The 19164-nt window shown below is 46.8% G+C and overlaps 1 protein-coding gene across 2 annotated transcripts in view; it reads right to left on the bottom strand.

Moving 5' to 3' along the window:
* Positions 1-11103: 11103 nt before the first annotated feature.
* The window catches only part of ube2ql1 (ubiquitin conjugating enzyme E2 QL1), a 57330-nt gene continuing 49269 nt past the window's right edge, over positions 11104-19164 (bottom strand). For both annotated transcript variants that reach the window (XM_085988713.1, XM_085988712.1), the window contains one exon: positions 11104-12467. In XM_085988713.1, the coding sequence (XP_085844839.1) occupies positions 12336-12467 (132 nt within the window). In that variant the 3' untranslated portion in view covers positions 11104-12335. The remainder of the gene's footprint in view (positions 12468-19164) is intronic.

The raw sequence follows: 19164 nt of genomic DNA on the forward strand, positions 1-19164 counted from the left end.
CCAGGTTGGCAAACTGTAACTAGTGGGGTGCCACAGGGATCAGTGCTGGGGCCTCAACTATTTACAATCAGTATTAATGACTTGGTTGAAGGGGCTGAGTGTACTGTAGCCAAATTTGCTGATGATACAAAGATAGGTGGGGAAGCAAGTTGTGAGGAGGACACAAAGGGGGAAAAATTGGGTTGATTTGCACCTCCCATTAGCGCCCCCAGGGCGCAAAGCCTCTAGTGCCCAGGCGTGGCACCACTGACTCCTCCCATGAAATTCAGCGGGAGGTTAGCGGCAGCAGTAGCCGGTAGCGCCCCGTGGTGCTGCACCGCCAGCAATGACATCATCGCTGTGCGCAGCGTCCCGCTCGCACCCCAGCTGCAAGCTTCAGTTGTGCCCCTGACCTATCGCTGGACGATATGTCCGACAGGGTCAGGGTGGTGTTTTTGCAGCTGCGGCAGCACAAGTTAAAGGGCAGCACCTGCCCCCTTCCCCTTTTTTATTCGGGGTGCCGTCCGCGATCGCTCAGCCTGGCACTCCTCTGGAGTGCCGGATTGCTATCCTGGCACCCCCCTCCCCAGTGATCCAGCAGGGCTCCAGTGCACGCAGCGCTTGGCCCCGCCCCTTTAATCAGGTGAGGGAGGCCTGTAATACCACGGCACTACGTGCCGACGCGTGTGGCGTTGTTGCACGTAGCGCTGCAATATTAACTTGTAGCACCCCAGGAAGGAGGTGGATCACTTCCAGTAGCGCCCCGCCTCCTACTTGGGATGCTACCACTGAATTTATGGTACAGGGGCACTAACTTCTTTGGGGTGCTAAAAGGGGCGCCACCGAATTTCTCCCCCAAACATTCGGCAAAGGGATATAGATAGGTTAAGTGAATGGGCAAAAATTTGGCAGATGGAGTTACTGTGAGGTTATCCACTTTGTTAGGAAGAATAGAAAAGCAAAATATTATTTAAATAGAGAGAGACTACAGAATGTTGTGGTACAGGGGGATCTGGCTGTCCTCGTACATGAAACACAAAATGTTAGCATGCAGGTACAGCAAGTAATTAGGAAGGCAAATGGAATGTTGGCCTTTATTGCAAGGGGGATGGAGTATAAAAGTAGGGAAGTCTTGCTACAACTATACAGGGCATTGGTGAGACCACACCAAGAGTACTGCACACAGTTTTGGTCTCCTTATTTAAGGAGGGATATACTTTCATTGGAGGCAGTTCAGAGAAGGTTTACTAGGTTGAATCCTGGGATGAAGGGGTTGTCATATGAGGAAAGGTTGAGCACGTTGGGCCGATACTCATTGGAGTTTAGAAGAATGAGAGGTGATTTTATTGAAACCTAGAAGATTCTGAGGGGGCTTGACAGGGTAGATGCTGAGATGATTTTTCCCCGCATGGGGTATCTAGAACTTGCGGGCATAGTTTCAGAATAAGGGGTCGCTCATTTAAGACGGAGTTGAGGAGGAACTTCTTCTCTCAGAGGGTTGTGAATCTTTTGAATTCTCTACCCCAGAGAGCTGTGGAGGCTGAGTCATTGAATATATTCAAGGCTGAGATAGACAATTTTTTGAACTACAGGGGAGTCAAGGGTTATGGGGAACAGGCAGATAAGTGGAGTTGAGGCCAAGATCAGATCAGCCATGATCATATTGAATGGCGGAGAAGGCTCGAGGGGCCGAATGGCCTACTCCTGCTCCTATTTCTTATGTTCTTATGTTCTTATGCCCTCCTTTAAGAGATAAAGCCTTGCAAACATCCAGCAGCACTCCCTGCACACTTCTGCAACTTTTTAAATGTATTGCACCAATCCATTACCCCAATAAAATGCAAAAAAAGAGTCCAAAAGCAAAAATCTAAACTTAGCTGAAAGTTGTTTGTGTCCCTTTATGTAGCACTGGCAGCGGCTCCGTTGTACCGGAAGAACGTGCATGGTTTGGAGAGGGTGTTATTAAGAGCGGCGACATCCAAAATCCCAGACCGTGCATCAATTCAGCATTGCACACCGATTGATGTCATGATCTGGATCATTTAAATAGGTGAAGCAAGCGCAGGCAACGGGTGCACTGCCGACATGCCCAAAATGGCAGCCGCCGTGTTCCATGCCGGAAGCGGGCACAATTGAGGCGGCCACCATTTTTTCTTCCAAATCTTAACAGCTGGTGCAAATGGGGCCAAATTATATATTTGATTCTCATTCATACCGTAGCCTCCAAAAATAAAAAGTATACCCTGGATTATATACTGCCAAAAGTGGGCATACTCTTGTTACCAAAAATCCTGTGTATCCTCCATTACACCCCCTGTATCTGACCATGGAGTCATCACATCCAAGCCTGATCCCAATGTTCACACACGCACGCTTCCAGCAGGGGTCATTGGATAGAGGTCAAGAGTGGAAGCCCTGGATGATTTTCCCTTCCATAACATTGGAGCAATGAGGCCAATTGTTGTATCCCCTACTGCTGCCTTGACTGAGTTTAGGTAACTCAGCACAAGACTGGGAATAAACTTGGAACCTTCTTGGTGTTTGTGACCAAGTTACTAACTCACTTACCTGGTGAGTTATCTAGTCAACCAGATTCTTGTTTCTTAAGGCTTAGAGTAGAGTCCTATAATCTGGTGGCTGATTTTAACTTGTCCAAATTGGCATTAATGGAACAATAATGGCCTTAAAATGGGGTCGGTAGCCTTACCACCCTGTTAAATCAACACTTTAGCGGCCACCATTTTAAAATGGGCCTTCACTTGGGCATCTAGTGAGCCCGCCTGCTTCAGGTGGTGGGCCTCTTGGTTATGCAAATTGGGATCCTATGTAGTAGTTAGGACCCTGATTACAATTTTCAGGGATATACGGGCAGGGCATGCGCCGCGCACAGTCCGTCTTTGTGTCCTACCATTGAGCAGCCTAACCAGCAGTCCTTAAAGAGACTGGTCACTCCAAAAACAGCCCAGAAAACTTCTGGGTTATATTCTTGTGGTGCCATGAAGAGCAGAAGTGCTCCTCCTGGCTCCATAAAAATACTGCGGATTGCTGTTGGCCTGGTTGCATCACTCTTCATGATCATCTCCTTCTAGTGACCTGCCTGCGGGCTGGCATGGTATACGATCCTTCTGATATTGTGCTGACCCGGAGCTGGCGAGCTGCAGCTGGACTCCCATTCAGGGCATGCAACTCACTCGGCAGCATGGAAATGGGTCCTGGCCCTCTAAATGGCTTGGGCCTCCTGCCGGCAACGACCAACTAGCTGACGTGCTCCAGAAAGTTAAAATCTACCCTGTGATGCTTCATCATTACGTATAACAATAATATCCAAGTGCAAATCGGGCCTCTGTTGTACTCTTTCTTTATTAAAACTCCACCGATGGTCCTCTGGCCACTGATAAAATACGTTACCAGAAAACAAACTATAGACTTTCCTTTTTATTACTTAGAGCGTCAATGTCCATTTTCCAATCGCTTGGCTGCCAATTTCAAGTCAGTTTCATAAACTCAGGTCAGCCAACATTTCGAAGATAAGGTTAGCAAACAATCATTGGTACAAAATGTTAATCAGATTGAAAAGAAAGATCTTCTGTTTAATGCTGGAAGGAGGCCTTGAACCCAATTAAAGCATGAATGCACTTCATCCCCTGCTGGAAAATTCATTATCAATAGAATAATGGGCAATTCTGAACGTGACACAATGCTATAAAACTATCAAAGAGCTAAGGCAACATTGTTGGCTGTAAGAGTGAATTTCAAATGATTTATGAAGTCGTCTGATCCTCGGGACTCTTTTGCAGCTTTGTAGTACAGTCAAAGGCAATTCTGTGTTTTAATGATTGGCTGTGTATCTTTTACTGCCGGTATGTTTTGCTATTGTGGTTTGGTTTCTGTTCAAAGTATCACATGACAATAAGAGATGAGAATTTCCTGCCCTGTTACCAGAAATTTCTTTCATATTGTTATTGCAACCATATCATACAGGCATACAGATATCTTTCAGCAATTTTGCATGAACCAGAAACAACTGACATTCTGGGCTGGATTTTGCCAGCCCTGGGGAGGCGGGTTTGGAGGTGGGACTGCCGGGTAAATGGCAGAATTTGGGGGCGGGTATCCATCCCACTCACAACCCGCCTCCGTGCCATCTTGCCAGGAGGTGGGTAGCCATCCTGCGCCGGGTCCCATCTCCTTGGAGGCGGGAAGGGATTACAGCTACTTAACTGCCTGTTAACAGGTAGTTAACAGGCAGATAAGGGGATTATCCCCATTTTGCCCACACAAGTGTGGGCTTCCCGAAGGCTGCAAACCCCGCCAGGGTCACCGAGGCGAGTAGTGGGTCTGCGGGGTGCAAAAGTGTGCTGTGAAGGTAAGTGATGGGTGCAAGTGTGGAGAGGTGAGTATATGAGGTAAGTGGAAAAAGTTTACTTACCTTTGTTTCTTCCTGCAGGCTTCAATCGGTGGGTATGCGGAGAGTCTCGCACCTCAGCGGCAGAGATGACAGATGGCCGTTGCATCCTCCAATGTAACAGCCATCTAATTTCTGAAAAAGAGGTTTGATGAGTTCTAGTATTCAAGAACTCATCAAGCTACAGAAAATGTCAGTGTTTGACAGCTTCACAGAGTTGTCAAATGATGACAATTCATCTGTCAAAACTTTGACAGATGAAACATCATACGTTGACGTTCTCTGTAATCGCTTTCCCTTAATTGGCCTGCTAAGCCCGCTGGGTGAGCTTAACAAGGTCAATCAAGGGAAAATAGCGTGGGTTGGCCAGAAGTCGATGGAAGTTGGACTAAAACATGACAACTGGGCGTCCCGCCTCCAAAAGCTCCCCATTGGCAAAATCCAGCCCTCTGAATTTCTTGGAGGTTTAACACTGTCGGCTAGAAATTGGAATGTGCAGCACCCATTATCAATATGGCATGCGACTTCTGCGCCGGGTATGCTGTGGCTCAGTGGTAGCACTCTCTCTCCTCCGAGTCAGAAGGTTGTGGGTTCAAGTCCCACTCTGGAGACTTGAGTATAACATCTAGGTTGACACTCTTACTGAGGGAGTGCTGCACTGTCAGAGGTGATGTCTTTTGGATGAGACGTTAAACCAAGGCCCCGTCTGCCCTCTCAGGTGGATGTATAAGATCCCATGGCACTATTAAAGAAGTGCAGGAGAGTTCTCCCCGGTGTCCTGGCCAATATTTATCCCTTAACCATTATCACTAAATCAGATTATCTGGTCATTATCACATTGCTGTTTGTGGGACCTTGCTGTGCATATATTGGCTGCTGCATTTCCTACATTACAACAGTGCCTAATTGGCTGTTCAAAAGTACTTAATTGGCTGTAAAGCACTTTGAGACATCCTGAGGTCGTGAAAGGCGGTATATAAATGAAAGTCTTTGGCCTAGAAATTTGGTGGGCTGCGCCACCAGTTAGTGCCTAAAGATGACACTCAGTAGCTTTAGCGCTACTGGCCGTGCCTCCCGCGATATTTAGCGGGGCGCCAATGGTGGCGTTAGCCTGTTGCGCTGCGCCACCACCGATGACGTCATCGGTGTGCACAGCGCCCCGCTACCGCCCCGATCGCGATATTTGGTAGCGCCCGCCTCTGTAGCGCCGTTTGCAAATTGCGCCCGGTTCACGGGGCCTACCTGTGGCGGCAGTGGCGCAAATTAAGGTGGAGGTGCGGGGCGGCCATTTTTTCCGGTGGCCGCCTGCCAGCACCTTCGTCCCCGGCCTCCTGATCCCCCCCCCCGGGCAGTGCCGGCTGTGTCCCGAGTGCCCGGCACTTCTCCTCAGTGCCGGGCTCTTTTGCCAGCACTCGCGATCACTCATCGCGCTGGTGCAGGCCCCTCCCCCTTAAGAAGCGGAGGAAGGCCTGCAGTACCGCAGCGCGCCGTGCCGCAGCGTGTGGTGCTGCGGCACTTTGCGCTGCAATATTCAGTTTCAGCGCCCTAAGAGGGATGCTGGGCGCCTTGAGCAGCGCCCCGAGTTCCTCTTGGGGCGTTCAAGATGAATTTCCGGCGGTCGCAACTGCTCCGATCGCAGCGGTAATTCCAGCGCCCAGGTGAGCTTGGCGCCCCGCTTGGGCCTCCACCGAATTTCTAGGCCTTTCTTTTTATGCGCCGGACACCATAATTGTTAGGGTGCATTGTAGTCGTCCAGGGCGCCTTCCTGAAACAGGCATTAGGCCCATTGCCTATGCAAATTGGGGCCCTAACACCCCTTTCCGAAATTAGATTGCGACTGACCGCAGCATGTGCCATATATGCTGCAGTCAGTTTTCTCAGATGAACAGCAGCCAAAACAGAGAGGGTTATTTTGGCCAATCTGAAAGTCTGGATTTAGCACACAATTTTGGTCCTAATTGCTGATTACCATAATTTGAACTTGCCTGGAGGTGCTGAAACAGATACCTGCTGGGTGAGCACTCAAGTGCTAATTGGACGCAATCGTCATGTAGCAATATATGTGGGCTCCTCGCACCCACTTCTACTGAAGGTGCGGAGTGCACTGACTGGCACACAACGGCACTTTCAAGGATTGCTCAGGGACCGAGGGAGAGGGTGCATGGGTTCTCAGATATGGCACTGGAGGTCCTGGTGGAGGAGATCCAGAGGAGGAGGGATGTCCTGTACCCGCAGTAGGGAAGGGCCCCACTTCATCCTCCTGTCCCTCTCTCCTGCAGCAGCTGCTGCTGCTCTGCCCGGCCTCATGTCCTCCTCCCATTGCTCATCCAGAACAAGGTGGACCCTTAGCAAGATGCCCATGACCAAGCACCCCTTTTCTTCAGGTGACTCCTATAAGGTGTCCAATAAGGTGGAGTAGCACAGCACTTACTCTTTTTAGGTGAAGTCCTCAGGGAATTCCAGAATAAATGTTGCTCGAGTGTTGGGGAAGTCTTGACAAAGTGTCCCAGAAAGTGTCCTGATGTGTTTCAGAGATCATCTTCACAGCTCCAGCAGCAAGTGAACATGAAACGGTGAGTATCCCTTTAAATAGCGCTTGAAATCGACATCAACGCTATGTTTACTCACAAACAGCTGGTCACTGTTCGGAGGGGGCATTAGGACAGGCGCTAACCCCCAAAAGGCTGTGCGGACTCTTTAATGAGTACTAGCAGGCATTTTAAGTGGCAATCAGCCCCTTAATGAGCCTCCAGGTGCCCGTTCCTAACACAAGCTTCAACTCCTTTACCAAGATGGCATCTTGCACTCAATGCAGGCTAAACTGTGTTTCAGCTCATGACCCCACCTTGGCCACCTCAGAGGATTGCTATCGCCTGAACACGCTGCCGGAAATCGCCCCCACAGTTTTTAAAGCAACTGCTGGAAGCTGCCAGCAAAAAGCAAAGTAAATATGTTTTTATTTGCCTGAATGTGAAGCCAGGAGGAGCAGGAATTCTCCTCCTTGCTCCACATTAAAACTGCGGGCTGCTACTGGCCACTGCTCGCCCCTTCATCCCGATCTTCTCCCTGCCTCTGGCCTCATGGTAGGTCCGGTATAGGCATCCCCACCGGACCCTTCTTTGCAACTGGCGCACTGCCTCTTGGGGCGTGACTGGCAACATCAGCACACCGGTGATATCCTGATGATGCAAGAGGACCATTTTTGCACGTCAGTTTCACCACACCAACACGTGGTTGCCGTTGGGTTCAAGCCTTAATCCGTGCATGAACCAGTTTCTAGGCTCATGTTCCTTCTGCAGACTGAGTGTATCTTTGTGCAGTCTGATAATGTAGTCTGCTAAGTCTACATTAAAATTAGCCTCAAGCCATAACACATCCTTGCCCATCTGCACAGGTCGAACTTCGAAGACATGATAAAGTATTGGAAAGGCTTTGCTGGACATAGCAGAATCCTCCACATTCTCTTTTGCCCAAAGATTCCAGCACTATTGGCCGCAGATGCTATGTGGTATCTATAAAATGGCCAATTATCCCATTGTGTCAATCAGTCAGCACACTGTCTCCCAGACATCCCATTGCTACCTCCTACCCCCAGACCCTAATTTGGGCATGTTTTTGGGTTTCCTCATAATCACAGCTCACAGGTAAATCCACTGAGGTGACAGCAGAAAGACCCAGCAACCCATAGTTCATTGGGCTTTAATTCCAATTACATAATTTACTACAATTTGCTTTGAAAAGGCTGCAGTACCATCAGATCTTGCACCAATATTCTCTTCAAGTTTATGCCATGTGATTGGGAATATTATGACATAATGCAGAAAGTGACTGCTGGAGTGAACATTAGCATTGTGAACATTTTGCAATGTATTTATGTCACTGTGTCTGATATCCCCTTTGTGTGCTCTGGGCTGTAGTCAGGAGGATGAAGGGACATCATCTGTGGATAGTGACAGATTATTTCCTACTACCATGTATGGCGTTGCCTGTAGAGGGCAACTCCATACAAGAGATTGGGGGTGGATTTCCACCAGGCTTCTCCTGCTCGTCTGCTGTAACTTCAGCGGAAGAGCTGTGGAAACCCGGAAAAATGGAGTAAATGATGTTTGCACTATTTTTCTGGGGTTTCCACAGCTCATTAAAGGTGTTATATAAATGCAAGTTGTTGTTACAAAACATTCAGGACGGATGGAATAGAAAAAGAGTGAGGGAGGATGGCAATGTTAATCAAAGATGCTATTTGATCACTAGGACATAGACGATATAGGGGATGGTGCAAAAAGCTGAACCTATTTGGTTAGAATTAAGGAGGCAGAAGAGAACTGTTACTTTTTGGGAGTATATTACAGACCATCGAACATAAGAAAGGAGGTAGAGGAAGAAGTATATCGACAGAATAGTGAAAATTGCAGGAACAACATAGAATTCCCAGGTCATCGACCTGAAACATTAACTCTGTTTCTCTCTTCACAGATGCTGCCTGACCTGCTGAGTATCTCCAGCATGTTCTGTTTTTATAACAGAATCCCCATTGCCATTTTGGGAAACAACTGGGTGGAATGTGACCCGTGGGGGCTCCGCCCAATGTTACCTGGCGGTAAAGCCGAAGAGGACCAAAACATTCAACTTAAAATGATTTTTCTGTGGCAGGAGTGCTCCACAAGAATAACGTGGGTTGCTACTTCCCCACTCTCTGCGATTGCCACCCCCCCCAAACTTGTCGCAGGCCAGGTCGGCCTCTGGGGCATCAGTTTGCACCAACCCATGCCAGCAAGCTGCAGCGTGGAAGTGGCTCAGGGAGAACTATTAAAGATTAAGATATTTGACTGGAAACGGTCAGTTTCAATGAAATGGAAAGGAAACTAGCCTAGATCAACTGGGAAGAAAAACTGACACTTTAGAACAGGACACAGACGTAAAGGTGCAGCAGCAAAAGCTGGTGTTCCAGCAGGCCGACGTTCACCCTCAATTTACCTGTCAGCTGCCTGGGGACGGTGTCCACAGTTCCCCGGTCTTATTAAAATGACTAAGGTCGCCAAATCAGGTAGGACGTTCTCCTGGATGTTTCATCCCATGGCATCCCGCCTCCAACCACCTGATCCAGTCAAACTCCAATAGTTTTAAAACAAACAAAAGTGTTCAAAGAAAATGAAAAAAAATACAAAAATATGATTTTTCTCTTGACTTGCTCGTAGCAGTGTCCAGGAGATACATCTTTAATTCCTGGAGACTCCAGAACAATCCTGGCAGGTTGGCAACTCTACCAGAGACCCAATATCGACCGGGCCTCGGGCCTACCTGATCCGGTGCAGGGATTGCTCCTGGCACCTGGTTCGTGCCAGCAGTCAAGCGCACCACTAAATTCTATCCCATTGTGTCCAGTTTGGGTGCATTACTTTAAGAAAGAAAGGACATGGAGAAGGTTCAGAAGAGGCACTCTTTAACTGAAAGCAATAAGGTGATACCAGAGATGGGAGACTTTTGTTGAGGAGAGACTAAAGAAACTGGGGCTCCTTTCACTAGACCAAAGAAGATTCAGAGGATTTGATTGGATAAATAGGAAAATCTATTTCAACTGGTCAATGAGTTGAGAAGTATTTTCGCAAAGAGTCAGGTCCGCGCGGTGTCAAACCCGCCAGAGAAACCTGGCAAGTTGAACTGAAAAAAATTACTATTCTGTGAAATCCTGTAGGCCAAGTGGATCAGAAGTGCTCCCCTCAGGCCCTGCAAGGAGTACTTGGGCCTCCCCAGCCTCGATCTTGCCTCTTCCTCTCCACGCTGACATTGGCTGCCAAAGCCCTTGCCCAGTGCTAACTTTATGCCGCGGACCATTCCCTTGGGAACCAGTATCCTAAGGCTTCCGACCCAATTTCCGCTGGCCCTAACGGTTTTGGGGAGATCCCTGCATTATTTAAATGAGACCTGAGAGTTAAAATGGCACGGAACTAACACTGAGATCCCCATGGGGCTTTCTCCCCCACCTACACCCCCAGCCATCCCGAACGCTCCCCCCCCCCCCCCCCAAAGTAAAAGTCGAGTCCTATGATTCTATCTATACTACGCATGCAGTTTTATGTCATGGAGCCCATTTTTTTCTAACTGAAAACAATAGCATGTTACATCTTGACGGATATGGTAGCATTGTGGTTATGTTACTGGACTCGTAATCCAGAGGCCTGGACTGATAATCCAGAGAATGTAACTTCAAATCTCACCATGGCAGTTTGTGAATTTGAATTCAGTTTAAAAAGCATGTAAATAAAAAGCTGGTATCAGTAAAAAGTAGACCATGAAGCTGACAGATAGTCATAAAAACCCAACTGATTCATTAATGCCTTTTAGGGAATAAAACCTACTGTCCTTACCCACCCTGGGTTATATGTGACTCAAGTCCCACACCGATGTGATTGACTCTTAACTGCCCTCTGGATTGGCCTAGTAAGACACTTAGTTGTATCACCACCTGCTCAGGACAACTAGATGGGCAATAAATGCCGGCCTTGCCAGTGATGCGCACATCCTGAGAATGTATTCAAAAAAACCATGAACAATGCATATTTAGGCCTTGTGCTTTGCATGAAAATTTAAAAAAGTATTTTTTGTGTAAAAGGAGCCATCATATAATCTGCCACTACTGTATGATTCAGAATGCAGAATGCAAGCAAAAATAACTAGCTCCCAGGTGCCACACGAGGTCCAAGAATTCATTACACCGAAGAGCAGGTTAAAAAGAGCATTTATTTTCTGTCCAATATGATATTTTCTTCCATTCTTCTGTCTTTCTTTGCCATTTACATGCCTCTCCAAATACTTGGTCACAAAAGAACTATACGGAGATACCAACATAAGTACGATTGATCCCACTCAGACACTTTTATTAAACTTGACTCCTTGAAGTTTTTTTCCCTTCGGTCCGAATACCCGTCACATGCTCAAAAAGGCTATGCATTTGGCAAACCACAAATAAATTAAACAAAAAAACACAAATGTCATTACCACTTGACAAAATGTAATAGCTCTTGACACAGAACAAATGACAGCAACATTCTTTCAGCAAACTAGCAACCACTGATTCCTTAAACATGCAGATACAGTAGGAATTGAAACATCTGAATCATTTAAGACATTTATTTAATGCAGGATTTTGAAACATATCACTGCAGTGTCTTAAAGCTACTCCTCTACAATCTATCATGAGCATGTTGCTTTCCTTACTCCCACACATATTTGATGTACAATTCTACTATTAACCCTGACATTATTTACCACATGGGCACATTAACCCTGTGAGATGTTGGTTTGAATGACAGAGGTGACTCCCCCTGCTAAAGATTGTTTTCATAAATAATGTACAGTAACGCCAATCAATAATGATGCTAAAACACGTTAACCCTCCTACTTTTGTCTCACTGAATTTGAAGATAGAACAGTTCACTTTCAGTGATCAATAACCAGCTACATGACATGTAGAATTTTAATTTTAGCCATGATAGAGCACAGCTCCACAGAAATTACAATCTTTAAGTTGCATTGACAATTGACCTGTGAAAAACAGCACAGCAAAATGTCAACTATGCTTGCCACCTGGGTATTAAATATTAACTGCTTCTTTTAAATTTAAATTAGTGGAATGACGATGAATGGAACATATGATGCCATTTGTTTATCATTAGCATGGAGAGAAGCATACTAAAGTGTAGTAGGGTGGGCAAATGAGCTAACACAATGCAGCACAACCAAATTCAGATGAACTCAATCCCAGCGAAGAAACAGGTCTCCCCCAAAAAAATCCCTTTAGGCATTTATCCGTAAACATCTCTCTTCATAAATAACATAAATGTCTCCTTCGTATCGCCATGTCTAATTGAAGCTGAAATAGAAAGAATGGATCGTACACAGCACTGAGGAGATGAAAGTGTTTTGGGGTTGAAAACATTGAGAGCTCTGTGGCTCAGCCATCGGATACAGGTGGAGTAACCCAGCCATATTTCTCATGTGTCTTCACCAAACTTTTAAATGTTGCTTCAGCTTCTTTGCGAGTGAAGGCTTTCTTTGTCTTCCCCACTTTTCTGCAAATTCGACCCTATGTCAGATGAAGAAAACACAAAATAAAATGGATCAGGTACTTTTCTTCACTGAAATGATAGGAAGCAACCAATTTCACATAATGTTTAAAGGGACACCCTCACCATGAAGAGGTGTTTGTAAAGAAAGCTTGGTCAAACAATTTTTCCAGGAGACGGTACTCCTTTAACCCTATGAGCAGCCCCTGAAGACAGTAGGACTTTGTTGTGTAGCATACATTGGCAGGCAATGGGTGGAGCGATTGCGATGTCACTAGTGAGAGGTCTGAACCATTTTGATCTTGTATATCATTTAAATTTGACAGCCGAGCTGCCCAGGCATTTTCAGCACTGACAGGCAGCTCGCTGATTGAGAGGATGCCAATCCATGGAGCCAAGCTAGCAGAGGACTCTTAGAGGGCAAGCCGATCGGTGGGGGGGCGGGGGGGGAGGCAAGACAGGGGATGGGAAGGAATCAGTGGAATAAAAATCGGGTGGGTGATCTGCTCTGCCAAATTACCGCCCAGACGGTTGAGACGGAAACCTACCCCAGAATCTGTAAATCTGGTAACATTTCCTTAAAAGCAACCTTACTAGGTTGCAAAATCAGTGTTAAGGAAGCTGCAGCAAAACTCATATTTGTTGTTTCCTCTGATGACCTACAATTAAATATATTGAATAAAGAAATGAATAAAAAATTAAAATTAAAATCAATGAACTATCTATCAAACAGCCATTTATATGAGGTGAAGTGGCATAAAGATTCACACTATTTTTTTCTACTGGATGGTTCACTAAACACACCAGTATAATTGTGGGTAATGTCTTTCAGTGAGGTAAAAGAGGCTTGACCTTGTTGGCACTCAAGGGCATCCCACCTGAAGAGGAATCATCGGAAATCATCTGGAAAAAGAGGTAGCTGACTGGGTGTTTGCTCTCTGTAACACCCAGAGGACCGGGCTGCAAATGTGAAAGAAGATGGCAGATTTGAGGAAAGATGTCAATGTTACTCAGCAGATTACTGCAGCAATTATCTCTCCCATGTACGCATGCCGCAAAGTGTTTCCTCAGAACTTGTTACTCATGTACTGCTCACCTCTCCTGAGCTGAGCTGCTATGCAACCTTGCAGCCGTTTGAATCTTAGCATGCATGGCTATATAGCAGCATGGTGCATATGCAGGATGCCCGTTACAGTACAAGCTATTATCACAAACCAATTTTAATGGCGCCTTACATAACAAGTCCTTCCAACACACCATAGCTGAATATTCAGTTATCGACACACATAGTGGGCTGCAGGATAACCAAATGGATGCCATTAATGTCATTGTGAAATGCAGCAGTGTGGTGAAATAGGGCAGTTGTATCATACTTCTATTTGATGGCAATGGTGGATTTAAAGTTTGGTGGGACTTCTGCCTAAAAGTCAGAAAATGGCTGCCTGAATACCAATGCCATATGCATGAATAATTAAGCCCTTACACAGAAACATGCTGGTGGAAGTGTTCTCCTGCATTGGCATTTCTAAGCTCACATATTCAGGGTTAAAACTCGGACTTTCACAATATAGTTAGATACTGACTTCAAAAAATAAAATTCTAAGTACTATATGCTATATCCACTGTTTGTGATTGGCGAGGAGGCACTGATTACAGGTATTGTTGCAATGCCTATTGCACAATTAAGCAGTTTTCCAATTTTGCACTTTCCCAATTATTTTAAAGCAATCATGATTTTTCATTCTCTTTAAAGAATTTAATCACCATCGATGTCTAAGATTTCAGTTTGACCTTTTAAAATATATTTAAAAACAACAGAGTCCTCACAGAATTGGCAAAAAGATTGCCTATTATTTTCTTCTCATCTATATACTTTTCTATGAATCATGTGCCATCAATGTGAGGGAATCGATACTGGGAATTCAAACACTTTTGGCACCCAGTGTCAGTATCAAGTTCTCCTAAGTCAAGTATAACACAACGCAAATGCAGAGTAAATGTAAGTATCTTCATAAAACAGCAACATATAAATTAATTCCTCAGACTATCAGAACACCTCCACTGTGTCAGAGAGAACAATTCAGTTTCTTACACTAACTACCCATGCAGCCTTCATTATTTTAATCAAGGCAATCTATTTAAAATAAATGGGTTAATAACTGTGTTAGAATAACTCAAGCAGAAATTTAAAGCAAATGCATTTTCCAGTCCACTAAAAACAGTGCAGAGGAAACTAAACCTGTGTGAAATAAATTTCAATGCACAATTCCAACTAATTTACACTCTGTTCTATGGAGTTAAATATCAGTGGGTGTAATTAAACAGCAAATGCTCAAAAAGAGACTGAGTGATGCAGTGGGTCCATCATGATACACTGGCACTAATGTTGAGGTAAACAACATATTGTTGAATTATAGCACTAAAGTGTTCATTTTCCAACTTTGCACTCCCCTCAGAGAATTCTGCCTGCTGGGATCGTGTATTGAAAATGCAGACATGCACTGTGCATGATTTTTGAGCCATTTATCATGTGTAGTGTGCGCCTGAATTCCCAACAGGCATTCTTGCCGAGCGAAACTCCCAAATCAGAGCACAGTGTCAGAAAATGACCCCTTCAAAATAAAGTTAATTCAGTGGAAAGAAGCAGAAGTTATTGATGCTAAATTGTTACTATTTAGGTTAAAGAATATTGATGGCACATTTTGATGAATGACCACTGAATTAGACTTGGAATTCCTAAGAGGAATGACCATAAATGGAGCAGAGTTAAAGTGGCTATTCTCCCAAATAGGTGGATTTTTTTTAATGATTGTTGAGAAATAGATAAAGGACATTTGACCCCATTCCCATTGAGGATAAGGATCTGTAAGTATTAAAGATTTTTTTTAAAGTACTCCCCCATCAAGTAATTTTCTGTCATGAAGGCGTATGCCAGGAATTTCCTCAGGGCTGCTCTTGCTCTGCTGCCATAACATGCAATGGAATTTTCAACCAAGTTACAGCAACAGTGTGGGAGAAGCCTTGATGAAATTCCCAGCAATAGACTCATACTGCAGTATAGTTTATGGGCACCAGCAATCCTCAGGCACTCAGCTCATGTGACCAACACTTATGTGGAAGTCCAGACAAGTAGGTATCCCAACTGAGCCTGATCCTGCCTTCAGAGCATCCACACATGCATACTTTTGAACAAGGATCACCGGATAATGATCAAAAACAAATTTTATTTGATTTCCCATCCTCAAACTCAGAGGTACTGAACCCAATTGTAGTGTCTCTTGACATTGGTTTGTCAATGCTCCAAGTTGACTCCACACTGTCTACATGTCAACTTTATCCCACCATAGGATCTCAGACTTTAATTCTGGACTCTCATGTTGTATCCTCTCTGTTCATGACCAGGACGTGTCTCTCCTAATCTTTGCCATGCTTTTGCAACCTTAATTCCCTCTGTACATTTGCATGCGCAATTTGGCTGTTGCTCTGGACCCAAAATCTTTTTCTCTTCTCAAGGTCCCTCCTTGGGCCTTTCTCTCCTCCCCTTCTTGTCACCCAGTCATGCCACCTTTAATTTCTCCCTCTCAGGCACTTTGCCCCACAAGCCGTACTCCTCTGCCAACCAACTCTCCTGATGCCTTCCCAGGCTTGAATCCCCCTTGGATAAGCCCACAGCCACCTTCAATGGCTCTCTCGGCATTCTCCAAAGGTCCATTCTTGCACTCGTTGCTGCCTCTTATGTCACTGACCTTCCTGCCCAGTGCACTTGCTGCAGGCTAATTTCGCCAACCTCCTTCTTGAACCACTCATCCCACCCACCACTGCCCCATTGCACTCTGCCAGCCGATCAACAATCAACACCCCTCTTTGCATTTCCCTCCAGAATGTCTGTTCACTCACAAAAAATGCCCTTCTTGTGGATGATTACATTTACTTCGTGGCTTTGGCGGACCTGGCTATACTTTCCACCATCTGCCCGCCCAAAGCAGTGCAGTCCGTATCACCAAATCACACTTTGGTTTCTCCCCTTACTCCTCTGGTACATTCTCTTTCTAATACCTCACCCTGTTGCACTACTCTCATTTTTCCTTTAAAAACTGTTCTCTTCCACCCCCAATATCGGGCCTTGCTCTCCTCTGCCAAAACTGTTCATTTCTCCAGGATTATCTGGCAGAACAATGATAACCCCCATCTTCTATTCTTCACTACCAACTGGCTCCTTAAACCCCTTGGGGGAGAAATTCGGTATCGCCCATTTTGAGGCGCGAATATCGGCCGGGCGCAAAGTTTAGCGCCCGACGCAAATTATCGCCGCCGACTGCAAAATTCGCCTCTCTCGCCCCTGGAGGTGATTGGAGCGCTAAATCAGGCGCTACACAACTCTCTTAAGGCGCTAAGCCCCAGGAGCGAGGCGCTACCTCAGAGGGCAGGCGCAGCGCAGGTGCTGTCAGTTAGCGATTGAACACAGACACACTGGCGCCGGTCAGTCTTAAAGGGGAGGGTCGACCTTGCTCTGCAGCCACACCCTGCTCACTGGAGCCTTGAATCTCGGCCTGGACAGACCTGTGGCAAAATCTCCCAGCCAAGGACTATGGAGAGTGCCAGGGAGCGAGCACAGCGCTTCAGCGAGCGTGCCTTGGAGGCTCTGGTTGGCGCGGTGGAGCGCAGAAGATCTCTACTGTACCCAGAGAGTGGCAGGAGGCCTTTGCCAAGCGAGTACAGAAAAGCGTGGAGGGAGGTGGCTCACAGAGTGACCTCAAGCAGCATGGTGCCTAGGACCCCTGTGCAATGCAGGAAAAAGTTCAACAACCTCATTCGGGTTGTCAGGGTGAGTACCTTTTTTCAGAACCTCTTCATCCCTCCATCTCCACCTCACTTTATGGCCAGAGGGTCTTGAAAGCCCCAATGCCCAGCACTCATCCAACACCTATGGCCCTTTCATGAAACACACACGCACATTCCACACTTTGAATACAGTAAGAGCTATTCAACCATGGGAGGCATTTCAGGCAAGATCATGGCTGCATACAGTAAGGGCTATTCACCATAGTAGGCATTTCAGGCAAGATCATGGGTGCATACAGTAAGGGCTATTCAACCATGGGAGGCATTTCAGGCAAGATCATGGCTGCATATTTGCTCAGGCGCCGTCCTTTTTCTTGCAGGCCAAGCTGGCTCATAATAGGAGACAGCAGCAACGGACCGGTGGAGGGCGGCCTCACCTTCAAACCCTCAGTGATCTTGAGCAGCGCGTCCACAGGATTGTGGCAAGCCGGATGCTTGGTCCCGTCGCCACTGGAGACGCCGACCCCGTTCTGGCCAGCAATGGTAAGGTCATCACCTTTTTGTCCTCTCTCCTTCCACTTGTTCCTCACAACAGCAGCCTTTGACACTTTCAATCCAAATCATTAAATCGCTGCACTCATGTCTCCCTTGCTGCCACCCTGTCCTCACGCTAAAGCCACAATTGTACCTCCCTGCTTTCAGATGGTGATTCACCAGGTGAGGAGACGGGCCCTCAAGCTGCCATTGGGAGTGAAGCTGAAGGCGAGGAGGAAGAGGAAGCCGGACCATCAGCGCAACCCTCTGCCGAGGCAGCCCATGCCCATACTGGGGACACGCCTTCCCTGGAGGGGAGCAGGGGGGAATGGTCTGATGAGAGTGAAGCTCCAGGACCCAGCGGGCTGCAGCAACGCGAGTGGGTTAGGGAAGCTCGGGGGCCTTCTCCCCGGATGGAGAGTATGGCCTCGAGTCCTGCTGCACTGAACGCAGACGAGGAGCGGGTCCTCGCTGAAATGAGCGCCCAGGCGGAGCAAAGGCACACTGAGCTCATGGCTGCAGTGGCAAGGATGCCCGAATCCATTGAATCACTGGCAAGGAGTGTGGAGCACTTCGCTGTAGCACAGGCGGCTGCCACGCAAATGCTAAGTGCTGTAATGCAGTCAGTGGCTGGTCTCATGCAGACGCAGATTGAGGCCACGCGAGCACTAACTGCTGCCACCCTCGCTGGATCGGGCAGATTTCCCCGGGGCTCTCACCGCGCTGCAGCAGGCCAGTAATCTGTGCTCCAGCAGATTGCTCCGCATGCTGAAGTGCTGCCCCGTGGGAGTGCCAGTGTGTCGGTCGAGCAGGGAGTTGCTGGCCTCTCTCAAGAGGACAGCATTCCTGCTGCCAACACTGTCACTTCTCCACTGCAGTTGCCACCACCTGTAGGACAGACTGCTGCCGCCCATGCAGAGTTGGAGCAGTCAGCAGCCGGGCCCTCCAGGCCCAGAGCTGGTCCAGGCCGTCCCTCAAGGGCATCTGCAGTCTCAGTTTCTGACACTCAGCAGCCTTCCCCCAGCCTTGCTGCAGCCAATGGGGTCCCATTACGGAGGAGCTGTAGGGTGGGAAGGGGGCAATTTCGCAAGGGAGGCAGATCACCCTCGAAGGGCAGAAAGTAGGAGGTGTGGCAAAATGTTTTTCATTGTTTTATTGAAGGCCAAGGGTCGTGGTTAAATTTTTGTTACTGTTTTGGACATTGTCTCCAGGTTGTGAGAGCCAGTTATGTGAATGACGGTTTTTTTTAGTGTTTCTTTCTATTACTTTGTCATGCGGAAATGTGACACAGTTTGGGAAATAAAGAAGTGTCTGTATTCAAAATGTGCATGTTTGGTCTTTGCACTCATTGTTGCCTTGACCGGCTTAGGGGTTGCGGGATGGTTTCATTCAGGTTGTTGG

This window comes from Somniosus microcephalus, chromosome 5 (genome assembly GCF_052327205.1).
Source record: "Somniosus microcephalus isolate GS21.2 chromosome 5, FLI_Smic_1.0, whole genome shotgun sequence".
NCBI lineage: Eukaryota > Metazoa > Chordata > Chondrichthyes > Squaliformes > Somniosidae > Somniosus > Somniosus microcephalus.